General features: G+C 45.3%; 1 protein-coding gene across 1 annotated transcript in view; it reads right to left on the reverse strand.

The window, feature by feature from the left end:
* Window positions 1–23,008, reverse strand: part of GDA (guanine deaminase) — a 73,837-nt gene that overhangs the window by 20,831 nt on the left and 29,998 nt on the right. Inside the window, exons 3-9 of the mRNA XM_038769491.1 lie at window positions 13,239–13,410; window positions 11,041–11,128; window positions 9,563–9,668; window positions 6,292–6,319; window positions 5,181–5,288; window positions 3,422–3,529; window positions 728–825 (exon numbers count right to left, since the gene is read on the reverse strand). Coding sequence (XP_038625419.1) covers window positions 728–825; window positions 3,422–3,529; window positions 5,181–5,288; window positions 6,292–6,319; window positions 9,563–9,668; window positions 11,041–11,128; window positions 13,239–13,410 — 708 coding nt within the window. The remainder of the gene's footprint in view (window positions 1–727; window positions 826–3,421; window positions 3,530–5,180; window positions 5,289–6,291; window positions 6,320–9,562; window positions 9,669–11,040; window positions 11,129–13,238; window positions 13,411–23,008) is intronic.

Consider the following 23,008-nt stretch of genomic DNA (forward strand, 5'->3'; position numbering starts at 1 on the left):
GTTTTGGTTTATTTTCCCCCCAGATAGGAGAGACATTGACATGCTTGAAAGCAGTGGGGAAGAAGCCACTGGAGAGCAAACAGTGGAAGAAGGTAGTCAGGGAGGGAAGACGGGAGAGGGCAAGTGCTTTGATAAGGTGCAAAGGGATGGGGACAGAGGCACAGATGGAGGGCATGGATTTTGAGAGAAGGCAGGAGATGCCTTGAAATACTTCTGGGAAAGACGGGAAAGTTGAAGAAGGGGCAGGAGGAGGGAAGGACTGGAGAGGAGAGGACTGGAGAGCATGTACTTCAACGGGTTGGTTACTACTAATACAAAAGATATTACCATTACCACTATGGGGTTAAAGTAAAACCATTAAAAAGATGCTTGGCAACCACAGGAGCCTCCCCCAAATAGAACACTGATCAAAAGAGGCAACCTCTCAAAAGCAAGCTGCCATTATTTCTCCCACTCCCACAACCACTCTAAATCTTTCCTCTGAGTGGATAGGACAGGAAGACAAAAGATGACCTTGAAAAGGAGAAAGCGTCCTTTAGAAATGCCATAGTTCTCAATTGGCCTGCTACTTTTTCAATGTGGCCGAAGCTGTGATGTACCGATACCGCTAAACCTTGCCGGGCTGGCACAGTGACAATGAAGACAAAGAACTTTTGTTTCTAATTTCCCTAGCCAATTGCCCCCACCAAATCTAAATCTAGTCAGTCCTTCCAATGAATATCCTTACGAGAAGTTGGAGTTGGGGCAGTGAGAAATTGAAGCTCCACGTTCGTAGAACACCTTCAACTCTTCATCAGAAAGATAGCAGCCATGAGCCATCACCGTCTGCAGGTAATAATCACAATAATTATTGTGGTATTTGTTAAGCCCTTACTATGTACCAGGTACTATACTAAGCACTGGGCTAGATATGCGATAATCAGGTCTGACATGGGGCTCACAGTTTAAGTTAGGAGGGAGAACAGGTATTGAGTCCCCATTCTGCAGAGGAGGGAACAAGCTAAATCCCTTGCCCAAAGTCACACAGCAGGCAAGTGGTGGAATAAGGATTAGAACCCAGGTCCTCTGACTCTCAGGCCCATGCTCTTTCTACTAGGCCATGCTGCTTCTCAGTGAAGGGGCATTACCCTGAGGTTGCCATTGAACAGCTTTTAGGTTATTGCTTCAGAATCCAGAGAACCATCTAGTACTAGTATAGTTGGTATAACCCCAGTTGTTGCAATGTAAGCTCATTGTGGGCAAGTGTGTCTGTTCATTGTTGTATTGTACTCTCCCAATTGCTTAGTACAGTGCTCTGCACACAGTAAGCACTCAAATTTGACTGAATGAATGAAATTAATATTTATTGTTATTATTATGACAGTCACAAATGTGAACTTTTATGAAGCATTTAACTGTTGGCAAAATGATTGCTGCAGTCACTCATCTCTGTTGTCTTTTTCAGGCCCCTAAAGGGCTAGAAACACCCTGCCTGGACTGAGGAAGAATCCTACATTCATCCCCTCTCCCAGAAGCTTTCCTAGAGCTGCTGGAACCACCACTTCTTTGCATTACTTCCAAGAGAGCGGGGGTGGAAGGCAAAATTGCACCCCCCATTCCCATAGCTACTTGAGTGCAGTCACCAACTCACTGTCTGACCGTAACCCTCCCCAACCTTAATAATAATTGTGGTATTCTCTCTCTCTTGACTGTGAGCTCGTTGAGGGCAGGGAATGTGTCTACCAATTCTGTTGTATCGTACTCACCCAAGCACTTAGTACAGTGCCCAGCATACAGTAAGTGCTCAATAAACACAATTGATTGGTTGATTTGTTAAGCACTTACTATGTGCTAAGCCCCATATGAAGCGCTGGTATAGATCTCAGATAATCGGCTCTCACTTGGGGCTCACAGTTCTTTGAGGATCTACACCCCAAAACACTGAGAGACAGTCACCCCACTGTGGAACCTTTCCATTCCTGCATGACAGGAGAAGCAATTTTCCTCCTCTGGAAAACCTGGCCTGGCCATGTCCTCTGGGTTTACTTGAGCCTGAATCAAGCATGTTTTTACAACTTACGCTCCACAACAGCCTGGTGAGGCAGTTTAGCAGTATTTTTCCCCTTTGACGGGAACCTGAGTCAGAGTTAGGTTAAGTTCTCTACCCAAACTCAGACACAGAGAAATATCTGCAGAGCTGTGTCTGTTCTGATTTCATTTTTAAACGGAATTGTTGAAACATAAAATTTCCTCTATCAGGACAGGTGTGGGGTCAGTAATGGTGAAGAAAAGATTGATTTTTATTTCTTCAGCGTCCGTTTTGATATAGCTTTGAATTAGCCCAAAATAATTTTAAATGCCTCTTCAGAAGTAAGGCATCATGGAATGTTGGTACCTTGTAACAGAGGTTGCTCAGGCTATATGGTTTAAAGAGTCCTTCTGAAATAAAGCGGGGAGTGTGTTCTGTAGATGAAAATTCCATTTCTTTTTCAAGTCCCCCTCAGAGACTTTGGGAGCAATGGAATTTTCCAAACGCAAAACATTATTTTTTAATCAACTCTTGTAGCAGCTATGCCAATCATGGGTACAAATAGTGTTTCCAGTTATTTGCTAGTCATAACTCAGTAAGCACGACATTAGCACCACCGTAAAGTTTCAGTCAATCAATGATATTTATTGAGGGCTTACTGTGTGCCAAGCACCATACTGAGTGTTTGGGAGAGTACAATACAAGAGATTTGGTAGACCTGTTCCCTGCCCACAGGGAGTTTTTTGGCATATAAATAAACCCTCATTTCATTCTACACTTAACAAAATAAATCTGACATTACCCCCAAATAGTTTCCAATATGGAATAAGCAATGATTTGCTTTGCTAGCTAAACTCCCAAATGCATTTGCCCTTTTCTTTGAGAAATGCTTTGCAACTAAGACATGTATAGTATGTATTTCTCCTTCTACTAGTCACAGGCAGGAGGAAACACAAATGTTTGACATGTTCACTAACTGTTGGGTTTGTGGTAATTTTATTTAAAATATTTTTTATAAAAATTCCACAGCTATCCTCAAACCACTCCACGACGAAAGCCCCTTTGAAAAAAAGACAGCAATAGAGAAAAGTTTCCTGTAGTAATAAAGCTCTGGATACAAAACCAGTGAAAATGAATGCCCATAATTTTTTGTTTCCCAGCTGAAAGACCAGAAATTAGATTTTAGCAGTATGCTCAGGCCTACTCTATCTGGATAATTTAAAAAACATCTTTTGGCCTCAATGACCAGATACTTCAGGTCAAAAAAATCCCCAAATACTAGCCTGAGGTATCTGCATAATTTGAAACAAAGGGAAATCTTGGTCTACATTATCTACTAGGGTCGGCACGATCTCTGCTTTAGAAACTGCCACCTATTACACATCCTAGTTCCGGTAAATGTCTGTAAATTACCTTGTTAGTCAGAAGCTTATTTCTGTCATACACATCAGTATAGTTTTTATAATTGGGAAAGAGTTCTTTCACAGCTTTAACTTCATCACGATTCTCGCTGATATGGCTCTGTAAGAGAGGAAAAAGCGCTGACTGTAAGCTGGGAGAAGACACAGCTGACTCAGCAACGGTAGGAACCATCTGGGCCAGCCTGTTTAAGCATCCTGAGGGAAATAAGGAGGCTGCTCCCCTGTGGGCCAGGAATGAGCAGTAGCTGGCCAAATCTCCCAGGGTCAGAAGCTCCCAATTCTCTCGCCACCTCCAACCCAAAGCTCCTTGTATGCCATTAACCAAGTCTGGCCCCAGAAAGAGGCAGAGAGTACTAATAACAGCAAATACCAAAATTATTATCATTATTGTTATTATTAATCCAATACCTCTGTCTTTGCCTGGAGCTCTGGGGCACCAAAAGAGGATGTTGCAAGTGTCCTTAGCAAAAGTGTTAACTGTCCTCTCTCTCCCTCCTTCTTACACCTTCTCCCCTCCCTGACTACAATCAGAGTAGCCTCGGGAAAACTGGTGGCAATTGTGAATTACCCAAGCAGATGAGAAATTTCTACAATTGCATCAAGGGCTTTTATCATCAGAAGCATCTGTGCATGACACTGTTATCGGAAATGGGTGTCCATAGAAAAGGAGGAGAAAAGAGAAGGTGAGGAGAACTACTCCTCACTTTATATTTTGATGATGAGTTTTGGAAAAAGAAAGAAAAACACAAAAACTGTAACATTAATGTGTCTGGCTATAGCAATCTCCTTCCTTTCCAAGGTAGGGTGAGGGAGGAGAGTAGCAACTTTTCTGATTTGACCCCGGTCACTAGGGAAAACATTCTCTGGGATCTTGGTGTACATCAATAATGCAAACTCTTACTGATCACAAATTCCTGGTGTTCCTAATACTAAGGATGGCGCGTGAGAAGAACAAGCAGCAAAAGGTTAATGGACTTAAAAAAGGCAAATTCTAAAAACACACCATCACAAAAAAGATGAAGAATAATTTTTTTTTTCCTCACCTGCCCTTTCTGGTAACCAAGTGTAATAATGTTAAAGTACAGGAATTTCAGTAGAGCATATAATTAAGACTCGTATTAAAAAAAACCAAAACCCTCTCCCAATTTTAACACAGCTGTAAGCTTTAAAAAGTGCTTTATTTCTAAATTGCAGCAAGTTAATGACACAGTAAGATGCACTCATGTTACTGGTTTTAAAGTAAGACACTTGGCATTTCTTAAATGCATCTTTATAAGGTGGGATATAGATCCTTTATTTATCAAAAGGTAGCTAGTTTCCCCTTAAAAAGATATATTATTCTGAAAACATTTCAAATAAAATATAGCTGGGGGAAAAGCTTCTAACACAAGAGTCTGCTATAGTAACCTGATAAACACCTGGTTTTGTGAAATGGCTTAGTTTCTTATAAAAATGTCTCTTTGGGAAGGATTTCTTTCTGGGCAATTTGGGGTGGGAGAGGGTTGGTATGCACTGAGACATAAAATCTGGCTGGGGATGAAGTGCAGTGTCAATAGAAGGGTGTATTTGGGGATGAGCTAGAGACTACCTTCAGGGTGTGGGGGTCAATCAACCAATAGTATTTACTGAGCACTGTACTAAGCACTTGGGTGAGTCAGTAGACATGATCCCTGTCCTCAGGAACCTAACGGTCTAGTGGGCCCAGGGAAATCATTCAAATCGAGGCAAAGTAGAGAAACCATGCAACATACCTGAATATGCAGGTCGTGGGCCTGTGCTAAGTCCCCAAGTTCACTCATCAGAGCCTCAGTGCAGGAAAGTGAAAAACGTGGTGTCACTATGGGCTTCACCCTTGGATACTGAAAACATTCCAAAGACAGTTTATATAGCGATTATGGGCACCCCTCTGATGCAGGAGAGAGTCCAAAGCTAGCACAGTGTGAAAACATGGAATTAGGATCATACTGCTACAGCTTTCAGTCACCCTGGACATTCACCACAGAAACCGAAGCCTGGAGAATCTCCACCCCAACTCTTTCTCCATCCTCCATGAGCTTGATTTTCACCTCCCACATCTGTCTGCCTGCTTCTTCCCCACAAACCTGGAGTCAATGGGAACGCTAAGCCTAAAAATCTTTAGGTACAGAGGAAACTGAGAATTAGGTCACCCATGCAAAAGAATGGTAATTTCCTTCAATGGCTTTTTTTTAATCCCTCTCTCTCACTCCTGTGGACACAGGAAGACTATCGTGCTCTCCTAAGCGCCTAGTACAGTGCTCTGCACACAGTAATTGCACAATAAATACAATTGACTGACTGACTGACTTTGGAGTTTTGTCCATATAGAAAAATCAATTAATCAATGGTATTTATTGAACACTTACTGTGTACAGATCCCTGCACTAAGCACTTGTGAGAGGACACTAGTAAAGAATACGTACACATACATGGTCCCTGCCCGCAAGGAGCTCAGAGTCTTGACAGAGAAACAGACAATAAAATTAACATTTCCATCTGTAATTTATAAGTGTTGTGGGACTGGGGGAGGGGTGAATATCAAAGTGCTTAAGGGGAACAGATTCAAGTGCATAGGCAATTGATTGTTTGGTACTGACCAAAATGTGATTCCTTGATGGATTTATGTCTGTCTATTCCACAACCAATCAATGGGCTAACCAACTAGTACTGCTTTATGGTCCTGGGACATTGACTAAAGAACCTATAGGCGAAAGCCCCAAACCAAGAACCAGCTTGGGTGGTCCCAGAATTGAACTGGCCATGATTTACAGAGAAGCCATCTTACTCATTACCAGATGGAGATGATAGAGCTATATGCTGCTGTGCAAAGGCAAATGTACTTACATTCTTTTGTAGCATTTCGGTAATAAACCTGAAGCAAAACAACAAATGGCAATTGAGAAATCCAGAAATGAATACGCTTTTTAAAAACATGTTCTCCACATGCCCCAATTTTACGCATAGAGTTGAAAACTCAAACCTTGAAAAATCTTCATCACTACTAAAGACAGACATGTAATAATTACTTCACTTTATCATTTGAAACCAAAGACATAGGTGCATAAAATCCACTGAAAACATAATTATATAGTCTAACACAAGCATAAAGCCACCCCTTCATTTGGCTTGTTCATACACGTTTCCACGGCACCAAATCCATTCTACTATTTTCAACTCTATTTCTAGCATGCTGCTGTATACTCTGCTTCATGCACTGTAGTGAAGCTCTTTCGCCATGTGGGGATTTAAGAGTTATTATAAAGCTCTCAGCCTCCAGTTCATGGAAAGTAGAAAGCTGTTCCTCAATTTTCTAGGGAGGATACACATGTGCCTTAAGCTGTGCTACATTTACTCTATTAAGAAGAAAATATGGATTGAGGGGGAGTTTAAGCACTTAAACTTGTGCGTCTAGCTTTACTTCTATTTATTCTGATGACACCTGTCCACATGTTTTGTTTTGTTGTCTGTCTCCCCCTTCTAGACTGTGAGCCCGCTGTTGGGTAGGGACCATCTCTATATGTTGCCAACTTGTACTTCCCAAGTGCTTAGTACAGTGCTCTGCACACAGTAAGTGCTCAATAAATACGATTGAATGAATGAATGAATTTACCCCAGTGCTTAGTACAGTGCCCGGTATATAGTAAGCACTTATAAATACCAGAAAAAATATGTTCGCTGAGCTCTCAGTGCAATTTGATTCTGGTCTACTCTTACCTCTCCCTTTCAAAGGAAAGAGCTGCTAGCCATTGGGAAAGGATTGGAGTAGAGGAATACTGTTTCCACTGCCTGCCACATAGTAAGCACTTAAACTTGTGCATCTAGCTTTACTTGTGCATCTAGCTTTACTTCTATTTATTCTGATGACTTGACACCTGTCCACATGTTTTGTTTTGTTGTCTGTCTCCCCCTTCTAGACTGTGAGCCTGTTTTTGGGTAGGGACCATCACTATATGTTGCCAACTTGTACTTCCCAAGCGCTTAGTACAGTGCTCTGCACACAGTAAGTGCTCAATAAATACGATTGAATGAGTGTGACTAAACACATTAAGGGAAATTGCAGGACATATGGCCACTACTCAGGTGTCAATTTTACATTAGTCACAGTGACAGTTTAGACACCTCCACTGGCATTTTGTAGCTGATTTACCTAAGGTTAACTAAGTGAGGCTGGAGAAATGACTCTCTCAGCAAAAAACCCTGGGACTGGGAATCTGTCTTGTCCTGGAACTCTATCATTTCAGCACTGGCCCTTCACTTTAACAGTACTACTGGGGCTTTTGTGTCCTAATAATAATGATAACTGTTAAGCTCTTACTAAGTGACAATCACTGTACTACGCACTGGGATAGATGCGAGAAAATCAGAATGGACACAGTTTCTATCCCACTTAGGGTTCAACAATCTAAGTAGGAGGGAGAACAGACAATCAATCCCTATTTTGTAGATGAGGAAAATGAAGTATAGAGAGGTCAGGTGGCTTGCCCAAGGTCACACAGTGGGCAAGTGGCAGAGCCAGGATTGGAACACAGGTCCTCTGGCTCCCAGGCTTGTGTCCTTCCCATTAGGCCACACTATCTCTCAGTCCTAGACAGTCACTCAAATGCATCACCTCAAAAATCTCCAGGAGAGTCCATCCAAGAAGTGGGGGAGTTGTACATGTGTGCAATTTGCATAAGAGGCATTTGATTGGATGATGAATGTGTCTAGGTGTCCTATTAAATCCACCAATCCCTAATAGAAGTGGTTGAATTGCGACCCAACATGGTGCTGCGTCCCCTACGATTGGCATCTGCCAGTTACATGATGCAATCTGACGGCAGCCTGGTACCCACCCCCCAGTCCGCTCCCCTATCCCCTCTGGAAATGCTGCAGGTGTGAGTCCCGGGAAGCGGGGAACCATGCTCCAGAAACCCCATTCCTCCTGGCCTGGCCATAGGGGTCTGCTCCGGAGGGCGGGACCCCAGAGAGATAAGGAAGTCATAATCAAAAGGAGGACGGTTTCCTATTAATTCATTCTTAAATAATTGAAAGTGGGAGAAGAGCACAATTTCAGCATTAGTGAGAAGCCACGTGGTGTAGTGGATAGAGAATGGGCCTAGGAGTCAGAAGGGCATGGGTTCTAATCCCGGCTCTCCCACTTGTCCGCTGTGTGACCTTGGGCAAGTCACTTCACTTCTCTGTGCCTCAGTTACCTCATCTGAAAAATGGGGATTAAGATTGTGAGTCCCAGGTGGGACAGGGACTGTGTCCAACCTAATAAGCTTGTATCTACCCCAGCGCTTGGAACAGTGCTTGACATGTAGTAAATGCTTAATGAATTCCATCATTATCATTATTATTAGTATTACATTCCATGTAAGGAACTGCACACTCACCAGCACACCATCTTCTACCAACTCTGTTACACTCAACTTTCCTAAGCACTTGGTACAGTGCTCTGCACATGATAAGTGCTCAATAAATATGATTGATTTATCTTTGAGGCTGGAAAGGAGGAGGATATTTTTTTCTATCCTCCATTTTATAGGCAGGAAATCTGAAGCACGGGATAAATTGAACTTCTCAAACCTAGGGCAGCTGAGTCCGAGCTGCATGCTGGCAAGGAGGGTGCAGCAGAAGTGGGGACTGCCTATGCAAGTTTTCAGTGTGCTTAGCTAGGTAAGACCTGCTTCTCTCCCCTATACCGAAGAGCAAAATGGAGTTGGGTGGCCCTTGGCTTTGCCCCACTTCGTCCTCACTCAACACTGGGCCATGGCCCCAAGGGCCTCTGGGGGGATCGTACAGGACCCAGAGCACTGTACCCTTCCTCTTCTTGGATAAATGGGTTCTGGGGAATCTTGGTTCCCACTTCCAAGATACCACTCCCTCTCTATGAGGGGAGAGCAACGGGCTCCCAAAGAGATTTTAGGCCACATTACCCCACCTACAATTGTTCACACTTCCTCATTTTTTTGCACCACACAATCACCACACATTTATTTGAAAATGCTCCATATAAGTCCCTCTTGCATCAAGGGGCCTTTTTCACTCTCTAATTCGCACTTTCAGTAGTTCTATCCACATCTTTACAATAGAGCCACCCACTTTCACCTGGAGAAGTATATCACCATTTTACCTCTCTGTCTCCTTGACAGACTCAGTAGTGGTTTCCTTGTATTCTGGAACACTTGGGTTCATATCCATGCACACTTTGCCCACAAATGCTCGCTGACCAAATTTATCTGAAAGACACCAAAGAAATAAAACCGTTGACCCCGTGATTTTCCCAAACTCATGGTTTGATCACATTCATCAGCACCCTTCAGCCCAACTGGATGACTGAGCCCTGGAATGGGCCAAAGGAACAACCCTCTGATAAAACAAAAACCCACACAGAGCCATACTGGGGGCTTTGAGTAAGACACAGTTTTTTGTTTTTGTTTTGTTTTTGTAAAAACCACCATTTTCATTGCAGGGTTTAGTGTATGTGCTTTTCATTCTCAAACACAAAAAGCCCTACTTTACTATAAAAATTAGTTGTTATTGTACTAACAGTTCACAAATATGAATCAACACAGTTTTTCCCTGCCTTCAATTCTCCCCTTCTCTCCTTTAACCCCTCTATTAGGATGATTGACAACAATTCTCAGGTCTTTGGGGACAATAAGCACTCATTAAAATTACAACCTAGGAGGGCACTGTACTCTACAATTTATTTATAAATGTAAATAAGCATAAAGTTATCTCCTCGAACATTTAGCCCATGGCTATTCCCACCTCCACTACACACATGGCCTAGCCCTGCATTTGGGCTTCTATTTTAACAGATCCTGGGCCAAATCTAGACAAATAATAACAGCATTTAAGTGCTTACTATGTACCAAGCACTGTACTAATGCTGGGGCAGATACACGATAACGGGGTTGGACAGTCCCTGTACCACACGGGCTCACAGTCTAACCACACGGGGCTCACAGTCTATGAGGGAGGGGAAACAAGTATTTAATCCTCATTTTACAGATGGTGAAACTGAGGCACAGAGACATTAAGTGACTTGCCTAAGGTGATACAGCAGGCAAATGGTCGAGCCGGATTATAACCCAGGTCCCCTAACTCCCAGACCCATGTTCTTTTCATTGGCCATGCCGCTTCCAATCTCCTCCAACCAATTAACTGGTATTAGAGATACCCTAATTCCCCAGGGGCCCCTTACAAATCAACCTGGTTGGGATCAGAAGATCCAGCAGCAAGTTCTATCTGAGGATGTCACTTCTTCCCTTTGGATGTCACCAAAATTTCCTAGAAGTCACAACTACTCAAACTATTTCAGCTCATTGTGGGTAGGTATCGTGCCTATCGACTCCGTTACATTGTACTCTCCCAAGCACTTTGTACAGTGCTCTGCACGCCTGAAGCGCTCAATACAATTGATTGATCAATTACAAAAAGTATTCAGAGGTCATTAGAAAAGCAAAACACTGATTTAAATCACTGGCCAAAATAAAGCAATTGGAAATACGGGTAATATCCAGGATATTCCCCCTGATGGATTCTCAGCATGGCGCTGACCTTTTTTGCATTATATTCTTGGAAATGATTCATTTATCTTCTTACCTGTAATTTCAGCCAGGAGCAAGGATGAGTCGGTGTGAATTGTCCCGAAGTAACAAGCTGTTGTTGTACCATTCTTTAGGGTTCTCCTCTAAAAATAAGTAGTGAAACCAGGCTTACTCCCACCAAATGCAGCTATGTGACTCAAATGACAGGGAAACACAATTCACTTTTTTAAAAATAAGATGAAAACATTTCCTTTGCCTTCATGCGGGATGGATTTTGATGGGGGAAAAGAATATGTCCCTCCAACATAGTCAACTAAGTGAGGATTGTGGAAAGAGAAATGCAAATTACTAGTGTCTCCATGTGATTTCTCAATCTCACCTAGCTAAGGATTTCTGTTCATGAAAAATCATCCCAATAGTTTCTGTTTCCTTCATGGGCAAGAATTCTGATAAAATAGAATTACACTCAGAGGCATGGGAATAAAGTTGAATCCTTAAGCAATCCATTAGTGGCATTTACTAAGCACCTACCTTGGGCAGAGCACCATATTAAAATCTTGGGGGAATAAAACAGAGAATAAACTCCTGAAACTTTGCTTTGCCTCTTCTCCAAGGCTGGGACTGGGCAGAGTGGATGAACCCTGCACAAGACTTCCAGGACATTTGCCTAATTCAGCTTCTGCCACAACTGAACCAATGCAATTCAAAGTTTCAATGGTACAATCAAAATATGGGACCACTGCAGAAGAACCCTGAGAATTTCTTGACCAGAGAACAGAGGAAGTGAGCGGCAAAGCGGTTGCCTGCCCTATCCTGGAAAAAAAGGTGCTTCGTGGCTGGGCTAGTATCAGGGCCAGGGAGCTTGGGTGCCTGGCATGATACTTACCTCTGCACCATCACTTTCCAGCTGAGTGGCAGAGGATACAGCAGCAGGAAGAGGAAGGGGCACTCAAGAATGGCAATTTGAACATTCACCTACTTGACTCTTTTCCTCCCAAGCTATCAACCTCAGGTATGCCTCCCACCACCCACCACCTGGCAAGTGTGACCTGGCTCTGAGGCCCATGACCGCACAGCAATAGGGATGGGGAACTGTAGAGAAAAGAAGAGAAGGTGACTGTGGGAGGGAACACCCCTCCCACCGCTTTCAGTTGATACGCAGCTTAGCCAGCACCGACTATGTGGACTGCACTACCAGGGCTTAGATCCCAGTCAAGGCCACATAAAGGGCATGGCAAGCTTGGTCAATGTTAAGTCGTGGATGTTATCAAGGTACCCCATCTTCCAGTGCCATATTGGGGTTGCAGTCAAACGGGAGGGGGAGGCAGGAGAGGAGGCATAGGTGAGGCGCTGGGCAGCGTGGGCTTCCAAAAGCCTTGGGGGCCTGCAATCAGTTCCAGATCACCTCCCCCCCAGGATCCTGATGGGCTTGGAGAACTAGCCAGAATTCCTGGCCCACCCCTAGAGCCCTCTGGAAGCCTGGGAAGGCGGGGAGGAGGAGGAACTCTGAACCCAGAGTCACTTTGTGGGGTTCCCCAAATTGGGAGCCACCCTAACCTGACCCAGATTGCCCTTGGATGTCTGCAGTCTGGAGTGATTCCCCTAAGACTGCTCTAAGTCTCAGGTCATTTCAGGGTCCTACTGCTGGCAAATGTGACGTGGTATTTGCAGGCCCTGGAGGGTTTTCATGTTGCTCAGCAACTGCTGAATACCCCAGCCTCTCTCCTTCTCCATCCTGAGCCTCCATTCCTCTGTCCTTCCTCACAGGCAAACCTCTCAGGAAGAGACAGCTCCAGCATCATTCTTAAAATGGATGACAGTAACCAAATGTGACCATCATCTTTCCTGTGGTTTCCTTTGGTCGTGCACCACAGGGCTCCTGAAAAGCCAAGAGGGGGGAGTAGATGGTATCCCTGGCATGTGATTACGAGCTAAGATTACGGGCGACCTGAAAACACCCAAACATAGCTGTCCTTCAGGATCAAAAAAGATACTACTGATGATGAGATGTTATATCCATGTGCTCCTGTGTGGCTGATAAGACTGACAGTTGACTAACAATTCCTCCTGTGTCATGTGCTCGTTGCTATCCTGTTGCATTTGTCAGGATCTTCCCGAAGCTTTCTGCTCCAAGGCAGTTACCCCACTTCTGATTATTGCATGCTAGGCTGACCTGTCTCCTTTCTGTAGGTTTGCTGTGTTGACCGTGGTTCCCATTCAGGACCACAAATAGCTTATGTGGGTGGTACTTACTACAACCCTGGTGTACACCTCTTCAGCAAATTCAATTTTTCTGAACTTCAATTCAGTTGGAAATGTGTACTTGTTTAACCACTCCAGGAGGGGCAGATCTACGTTACATCCAGCAAAAGCATATTGAGGTGCATGAATGTGGGTATCCACCAGTCCTGGCATGAAGAATTCACTGGAAAATAAAATGAGAGAAAAGCAAGTAATTTGGTCATTTGCCTTTATCATTGCTACTGTACTTGTTCATACCTTTAAGGCACAAGTTTTTTAAACAGTGCTTTATTGACTTCCGGCAGTACACTTGGTCGATTCAATTGAAGAGCAATGGATTTTCCTCAGAAGATGGATGGATAATTACAAATGGTTTATTCACTTGTCCAATTCAGGCCTCACATACAATCAAAGAATACCAAATTATGAAAAAAAGGCACTGAATAAATGAATTCATCATCCACAACTATTCACAATGGACGTCAAGTTGGAAAAAAAACAAAAACAAAAAACACCCTGGGTTCCTTTCATTTAAGGCACTTGGCCTTTTGGGTAACCAGGTATAAATTAAGAGAAAGCAGAAGAGCTTTGAGAATGTTGCTTTCTTAGAGAGTTCCATTCTGCATTTCTGCTGAGGTTAAGTGGCTTGGGTGAACTCAAACTGGAATGGCCAGTGAGTCTTTCTGTGGGAGCAGGGGGCAAGAATATCCCTCACCACTCCTCCTACACACACATGTTCTTCTTTTCAGAACTGAGCAATGAGGGACCGCCCCTCCCCCATCTCACACCAATTATGGAGTGAGAGGCGGAAGGGGAGCCAAAGATCCTGAGGAGGAGTGAGGTAAAATGAGAACCAGGAGAGAACTATGTTGATAAAACCAAGGAGAAGGGGGTGGTCCACAGTGTCAAAGGCATCTTAGAGGACAAAGAAGATTAGGACGGAGTAGAGGTCATTAGATTTGGCAAGGAGGAGATCACTGGTGACCTTGGAAAGGGCACTCTCAATGGAGGCAATGTGTGTACACAACTCTTCTGAGGGGGTTGAACAGAAATAGGAACAGGGAGATGGGGCAATAGCTGGAGGGTGCGGTGGGATCCAAAGTAGGCTTTTTCTAGTATATGGGAGCCTTAGGCATGTTTGAAGCCAGAAGGGAGGAACCATCAGAGAGTAAACAATTGAAGACGGTGATCAGGAAGGGAAGGAGAGTGGACACAAGTGTTTATAGAAGGTGAGAGGGAAGAGGCACAAATAGCGGGGGTCGATTTTGAAAGCAGGCAGGCAGAACTCCTCGTGAGAGACAGCAGGGAAGGATGAGAGAGTGGATGGGGGTAAGGGATAGAAGGGAATTGAGGACGTGAGGAGAAGGCTACGTGGAGCTCATCTCTGGGTGTGCCACTGGCACCTTAAGCTTAATAAGTCTAAAAGTGACCTTATCCCAAATTCACCCCCCAATTATTTTTTCCTTCAACTGAGGTTGTATCCTCCAACTACCACCTCAGCACTTGTGCACCAAAACCACTCAATGCACTAATAATAATAATAATAATAATAATAATAGTGGTATTTGTCTCTGTCCCACATGGGGCTCACAGTCCAAGAAGGAAGAAGTCAGGCATGCTCTAGACTGTAAGCTCTTTGTGGGTAGGGAACATGTCTACCAACTATGCTATAGTATACTCTCTCAAGCATTTAGTACAGTACTCTGCACACAGTGCTCAATAAATACGATTGATGAGGTATTTAATCCCTATTTTACATGTGAGGAAACTGAAGCACAGAGAAGTCAAGTGACCGCTCAAGGTCACACAGCAGGAAAGTGATGGACCTGGGATGAGAATGTAAGTCTCCTGACTTCTAGTCCTGTGTTCTTTCCACTAGGTCATGCTGCTTCTCTACATTATGCATTTCTGTACATACTGACTTTCATGTTCAATCTGACGCCAAATCCTGTTGGTTCTACCTTCGCAACATTGCTAAAATCTTCCTTTTCCTCTCCATCTAAACTACCACGCTGATCCAAGCACTTACCCTATCCTACCTTGACTACTGCATCTGCTTCCTCGCTGACCTCCCTGACTCCTGTCTCTCCCCACTGCAGCCCACATTTCCCTCTGCTGCATGGATCATTTTTCTTAAAAAAAAAAAATTCAGTCCATGTCTCCCCACTCTTCAAGAACCTTCAGTGGTTGCCTATCATCCTCTACATTAAACAGAAACTCCTTATTATCAGATACAAAGCACTCAATCATTCATTCATTCAATCGTATTTATGGAGTGCTTACTGTGTGCAAAGCACTGTACCTCACCCCCTCCAACCTTACCTCACTATGACAGCCTAGCCCGCACACTTCGCTCTTCTAGCACCAGCTTACTCACTGTACTCCAATTTTGTCTATCTCACTGCCAACCTGTTTCTCACGTCCTCCCTCTGGCCCAGGATTCCTTCCCTCTCCCTATATACCAAGCTACCACTCTCCCACCTTCCAAACCTTATTAAAGTCACATCTCCTTCAAGAGTTTTTCCCCAATTAAGCTTTCTTTTCACTAGCTCCCTCTCCTTTCTTTGTTTTGTAGGCATTTGGATCTATGACCTTTGGGCATTAGATATTTGCCCCACTCTCAGCCCCAGAAAACTTATGCACATAGCTATAAATTAGATATTAAAATTGTTTATAATATCTGTCTCCCCTCTAGACTGTAAGCTCATTGTAGGCATGGAACATGTCTGCCAACTCTATTATATTCTCCCAAGCACTTAGTACAGTGCCCTGCAAATAGTAAGTGCTCAATAAATACCACTGATGATGACGTTGATGGGTAGTTCTGATTAACAACTAGGAGGTTGTGAAGTAATCCTCCTAATTAAAAAAAATGAGTGGTAAAAATTATTTAGTAGCCTGTAAGCTTATTAAAAAAAAAAACTTGCTTGCACAACTGATACAGACCCTGTATCAGTTCTTCTAGGTGGGGAAGAAGATGGTCTAATGAGAAAATTCAAACATTGTGCCTCTTTCTGTATTCTCTTTTTGTTTGTTTTTCCTGGAAACCTGTGCATGTGGAGGAAATCAGAGACTGGGTCTACACTAGCACATTATCTAAATATTTCAGATCCCTCAAAGTCATTTGGGTCTCAGTGACTCAGATATTTCAAGTAATCTACAAAAAGTCATAGCTGAGCCACAAATCATGCCATACCCCCCAACAATCACGGTATGACCCTTGCCTGGGTAGAGAAAGAAATGTTACCACGTGGGAAAAGTAAGTCATCTTTTTCATTGTGGGCAGGGAATATGTCTACCAACTCTGCTATAGTGTACTCTCCCAAGCACTTAATACAGTACTCTGCACAGTAAGCACTCAATAAATGAGCTCGCTGTGGGCAGGGATTGTCACTCTTTATTGTTGTGTTGTACTTTCCCAAGCACTTGGTACAGTGCTCTGAACACAGTAAGCGCTAAATAGGATTGAATGGATGAATGAATGACTGATTGATCTTTTTAAAAATGGCAAGTTCACTTAAATGACAACCAGAAAGTCCCTAGAGTCAAACAGGAAAGGAGTTTCAAAAGCATTCTGCAAGGGGCACAAAAGCTAACAGCAAAAGTCTCTTCAATCAATCAATTGTATTTATTGAGCGCTTACTGTGTGCAGAGCACTGTACTAAGCGCTTGGGAAGTACAAGTTGGCAACATATAGAGACAGTCCCTACCCAACAGTGGGCTCACAGTCTAGAAGGGGGAGACAGAGAACAAAACCAAACATATTAACAAAATAAAATAAATAGAATAGATATGTACAAGTAAAATAAATAGAGTAATATATATGTATAAACATATATACATATATACAGGTGCTGTGGGGAAGGGAAGGAGGTAAGACGGGGGGATGGAGAAGAGGACGAGGGGGAGAGGAAGGAGGGGGCTCAGTCTGGGAAGGCCTCCTGGAGGAGGTGAGCTCTCAGTAGGGTCTTGAAGGGAGGAAGAGAGCTAGCTTGGCAGATGTTGGGAGGGAGGGCATTCCAGGCCAGGGGAATGACGTGGGCCGGGGGTCGACGGCGGGACAGGTGAGAACGAGGCACGGTGAGGAGATTAGTGGCAGAGGACCGGAGGGTGCGGGGTGGGCTGTAGAAGGAGAGAAGGGAGGTGAGGTAGGAGGGGGCGAGGTGATGGAGAGCCTTGAAGCCAAGGGTGAGGAGTTTCTGCCTGATGCGCAGATTGATTGGTAGCCACTGGAGATTTTTGAGGAGGGGAGTAACATGCCCAGAGCACTTCTGGACAAAGACAATCCAGGCAGCGGCATGAAGTATGGATTGAAGTGGGGAGAGACACGAGGATGGGAGATCAGAGAGGAGGCTGATGCAGTAGTCCAGACGGGATAGGATAAGAACTTGAACGAGCAGGATAGCGGTTTGGATGGAGAGGAAAGGGCGGATCTTGGCAATGTTGCGGAGCTGAGACCGGCTGGTTTTGGTGATGGCTTGGATGTGAGGGGTGAACGAGAGGGGAATCGAGGATGACACCAAGGTTGCGGGCTTGTGAGACGGGAAGGATGGTAGTGCCGTCAAAAGTGATGGGAAAGTCAGGGAGAGGGCAGGGTTTGGGAGGGAAGACAAGGAGTTCAGTCTTGGACATGTTGAGTTTTAGGTGGCGGGCAGACATCCAGATGGAGATGTCCTGAAGGCAGGAGGAGATGCGAGCCTGGAGGGAGGGGGAGAGAGCAGGGGCAGAGATGTAGATTTGGGTGTCATCAGTGTAGAGATGATAGTTGAAGCCGTGGGAGTGAATGAGGTCACCAAGGGAGTGAGTGTAGATCAAGAACAGAAGGGGACCGAGAACTGAACCTTGAGGAACCCCACAGTAAGGGGATGGGAGGGGGAGGAGGAGCCTGCAAAAGAGTCTGAGAATGAACGACCGGAGAGATAAGAGGAGAACCAGGGGAGGACGGAGTCTGTGAAGCCAAGGTTGGATAGCATGTTGAGGAGAAGGGGGTGGCCCACAGTGTCGAAGGCAGCTGAGAGGTCGAGGAGGATTAGGACAGAGTATGAGCCGTTGGATTTGGCAAGCAGGTGGTCATTGGTGACCTTTGAGAGGGCAGTTTCCGTGGAATGTAGGGGACGGAAGCCAGACTGGAGGGGGTCGAGGAGAGAGTTGGTGTTGAGGAATTCGAGGCAGCACGTGTATACGACTCGTTCAAGAAGTTTGGAAAGGAATGGTAGGACGGATATGGGGCAATAACTAGAAGGTTAGGTGGGGTCAAGAGAGGGTTTTTTTAGGATGGGGGAGACATAGGCATGTTTGAAGGCAGAGGGAAAGGAACCAGTGGAGAGTGAGCGGTTGAAGATGGAAGTTAAGGAGGGGAGAAGGGACGGAGCAAGAGATTTCATGAGATGAGAGGGAATGGGGTCAGAAGCACAGCTGGCCGGAGTAGCACTTGAGAGGAGGGAGGAGAGCTCCTCTGAGGATACTGCTGGGAAGGATGGGAGAGTAGCGGAGAGTGTTGAGAGCCGGGGGGTTTGGGAAGGTGGGGGAGTGACTTTGGGGAGGTCGGACCTGATGTATTTAATTTTATTAATGAAGTAGGAGGCCAGATCTTTGGGGGTGAGGGAAGGAGGAGGGGGAGGACCCGGGGGCCTGCGAAGGGAATTGAATGTACGGAAGAGCTGACGGGGATGATGGGCATGGGTGTCAATAAGGGAGGGAGAAATAGTTTTGTCTGGCAGAGAGGGCTGAGTTAAGGCAGGAAAGGATAAACTTGAAGTGAACGAGGTTGGCATGGTGTTTAAACTTTCGCCAGCAGCGTTCGGCAGCTCGAGCATAAGAGCGAAGGATGAAAAGAGGAAGACAGCTAGGGAAAGTGGGGGCACTTGTTAACTGCAGTGAAAAAGGTGTACTTAAGGATGAAAGAGATAGCCTAGAGGGTCAAGGAATTCCTTAGTTCTGACTTTATTGAAGACCTTAGGGAGCTTATAAACCCAAATAATTTTTCATAGACAAATCAGTGGTACTGGATGAAATTGTGTTAAGACACAAGATATTTCAAATTGATATAGTAAACACAACCAAATCTTAGGATTTGGATGATATGATGGCACCTGGAAATACTGCTGTAAATTCTGGTCACAGCCTTGAAAAAAGGACATAAAGCTGGAGAAGGTACAGAGAAGGGAAACCAAAATCAACACGAGGTTGGAGCAGCTTCCATCTGAGGATATAGATGGGGAAGTTTAGAATTTTCCATCTGGAAAGACAAAGGCCGAGAGGAGGCACAGGTCAAGTTTACAAAAATCATCATCATCATCATCAATCGTATTTATTGAGCGCTTACTATGTGCAGAGCACTGTACTAAGCGCTTGGGAAGTACAAATTGGCAACATATACGGTCCCTACCCAACAGTGGGTTCACAGTCTAAAAGAAATCAAGAAATATATGTGGGCTGGAGATTGTGTCTAATCTGATCATCTTGTATCTACTCCAGCACTTGGAACAGTGTTTGATACATAGCACGTGCTTAATAAATATCACTTTTATTAGTGGTAAAAGGCTTGAAGGTGGCAGATTCAAAACAAAAGGGAAAAAGTTTTTCAGGCAGTAGTATATCTACAGCATTCACTATCCCAAGAAGTTGTGCCAGCAGAAAACACAACAATAATAATAATAATACTATTTGTTAAGCACTTACTATGTGTCAAGCACTGTTCTAAGGGCTGGGAGGGAAACAAGTTAATCAGGTCAAACAGTCCCTGTTCCACATGGGGCTCACAGTCTAAATAGGAGGGAGGACAGATCTTGAATCTCTATTTTACAGAAGAGGAAACTGAGGCCCAGAGAAGCCAAGTGACTTACCCAAGTTCACAAAGCAAATGAGTGGTGAAGCCGGGATGAAAACCCAGGTCCTCTGAATCCCAGGCCCGTACTCTTTCCACTAGGCTAAATCTGCTTCCCATCAATAGGTTCAAGAGGATAAATTCATGAATGAGAAGTACTAAATGATGGAAAATAAAATGGGGATGTTTGATAGCACATCCTTTAGCCTATAACTGGACTTTGACCCCTTCCTCACCTTCCTTCTCTCCTTCTCCATGCCCACTCTGATCCTCAGAGACTTCAATATCCACATGGATATCCCTAACGACTCCTCTGCCGCCCGCCTTCTATCTCTCCTTGACGCTGCCAACCTCTTCCTCCGCCCCACCTCACCCACTCACCAACTTGGTCATACCCTCGACCTCATCATCTCCTACCGCTGCACTGTGTCCACCCTCACCAACTCTGAAATCCCTCTCTCTGATCATAATCTTCTCACCTGCCTCCTCACTCACACTCCTTTCCCCTGTAAATCCGTATTACTCCCTCACAGAGATCTCCGCTCTCTGGACCCCACCCATCTTTCGGAGCGCCTCACACCCCACCTTGCCGCCCTCTCCTCTCTACCCAGTCTTGATGATCAGATTACTGCTCTCAACTCTACCCTTTCTACTCAGCTAGACTCACTCGCTCCCCTTTCCCTTCGCCGCTCTCGCACCACTAACCCACAGCCCTCGATCACTGCCACTGTCCGCCTCCTTCGCTCTTATGGTCGAGCTGCCGAACGCTGCTGGCGAAAATCTAAACACCATGCCAACCTCGTTCACTTCAAGTTTATCCTTTCCTGCCTTAACTCAGCCCTCTCTTCTGCCAGACAAAACTATTTCTCCTCCCTTATTGACACCCATGCCCATCACCCCCGCCAGCTCTTCCGTACACTCAACTCCCTTTTCAGGCCCCCGGTTCCTCCCCCTCCTCCTTCCCTCACCCCCAACGATCTGGCCTCCTACTTCATTAACAAAATTAAATCCATCAGGTCCGACCTCCCCAAAGTCTCTTCCCCCCTTTCTCCATCCCCCCGGCTCTCCACACTCTCTGCTACTCTCCCATCCTTCCCAGCAGTGTCCTCAGAGGAGCTCTCCTCCCTCCTCTCAAGTGCTACTCCGGCCAGCTGTAATTCTGACCCCATTCCCTCTCGTCTCATGAAATCTCTCGCTCCGTCCCTTCTCCCCTCCTTAACTTCCATCTTCAACCGCTCACTCTCCACTGGTTCCTTCCCCTCTGCCTTCAAACACGCCCTTGTCTCTCTCATCCTAAAAAAACCCTCTCTTGACCCCACCTCACCTTCTAGTTATTGCCCCATATCCCTCCTACCATTCCTTTCCAAACTCCTTGAACGAGTTGTCTACACTCGCTGCCTAGAATTCCTCAACAACAACTCTCTCCTTGACCCCCTCCAGTCTGGCTTCCGTCCCCTACATTCCACGGAAACTGCCCTCTCAAAGGTCACCAATGACCTCCTGCTTGCCAAATCCAACGGCTCATACTCTGTCCTAATCCTCCTCAACCTCTCAGCTGCCTTTGACACTATGGACCACACCCTTCTTCTCAACACTCTATCTGACCTTGGCTTCACAGACTCCGTCCTCTCCTGGTTCTCCTCTTACCTCTCCAGTCGTTCTTTCTCAGTCTCTTTTGCAGGCTCCTCCTCCCCCTCCCATCCTCTTACTGTGGGGGTTCCCCAAGGTTCAGTGCTTGGTCCCCTTCTGTTCTCGATCTACACTCACTCCCTTGGTGACCTCATTCGCTCCCATGGCTTCAACTATCATCTCTACGCTGATGACACCCAGATCTACATCTCTGCCCCTGCTCTCTCCCCCTCTCTCCAGGCTCGCATCTCCTCCTGCCTTCAGGACATCTCCATTTGGATGTCTGCCCGCCACCTAAAGCTCAACATGTCGAAGACTGAACTCCTTGTCTTCCCTCCCAAACCTTGCCCTCTCCCTGACTTTCCCATCTCTGTTGACGGCACTACCATCCTTCCCGTCTCACAAGTCCGCAACCTTGGTGTCATCCTCGACTCCGCTCTCTCATTCACCCCTCACATCCAAGCTGTCACCAAAATCTGCCGGTCTCAGCTCCACAACATTGCCAAGATCCGCCCTTTCCTCTCCATCCCAACCGCTACCCTGCTCATTCAAGCTCTCACCCTATCCCGTCTGGACTACTGCATCAGCCTTCTCTCTGATCTCCCATCCTCGTGTCTCTCTCCACTTCAATCCATACTTCATGCTGCTGCCCGGATTATCTTTGTCCAGAAACGCTCTGGGCATATCACTCCCCTCCTCAAAAATCTCCAGTGGCTACCAATCAATCTGCGCATCAGGCAGAAACTCCTCACCCTGGGCTTCAAGGCTCTCCATCACCTCGCCCCCTCCTACCTCACCTCCCTTCTCTCCTTCTACAGCCCAGCCCGCACCCTCCGCCGCTAATCTCCTCACCGTACCTCGCTCTCGCCTGTCCCGCCATCGACCCCCGGCCCACGTCCTCCCCCGGGCCTGGAATGCCCTCCCTCTGCCCATCTGCCAAGCCAGCTCTCTTCCTCCCTTCAAGGCCCTGCTGAGAGCTCACCTCCTCCAGGAGGCCTTCCCAGACTGAGCCCCTTCCTTCCTCTCCCCCTCGTCCCCCTCTCCATCCCCCCACATCTTACCTCCTTCCCTTCCCCACAGCACCTGTATATATGTATATATGTTTGTACATATTTATTACTCTATTTATTTTATTTGTACATATCTATTCTATTTATTTTATTTTGTTAGTATGTTTGGTTTTGTTCTCTGTCTCCCCCTTTTAGACTGTGAGCCCACTGTTGGGTAGGGACTGTCTCTATATGTTGCCAATTTGTACTTCCCAAGCGCTTAGTACAGTGCTCTGCACATAGTAAGCGCTCAATAAATACAATTGATGATGATGATG

This window comes from Tachyglossus aculeatus, chromosome X4 (genome assembly GCF_015852505.1).
Source record: "Tachyglossus aculeatus isolate mTacAcu1 chromosome X4, mTacAcu1.pri, whole genome shotgun sequence".
Lineage (NCBI taxonomy): Eukaryota > Metazoa > Chordata > Mammalia > Monotremata > Tachyglossidae > Tachyglossus > Tachyglossus aculeatus.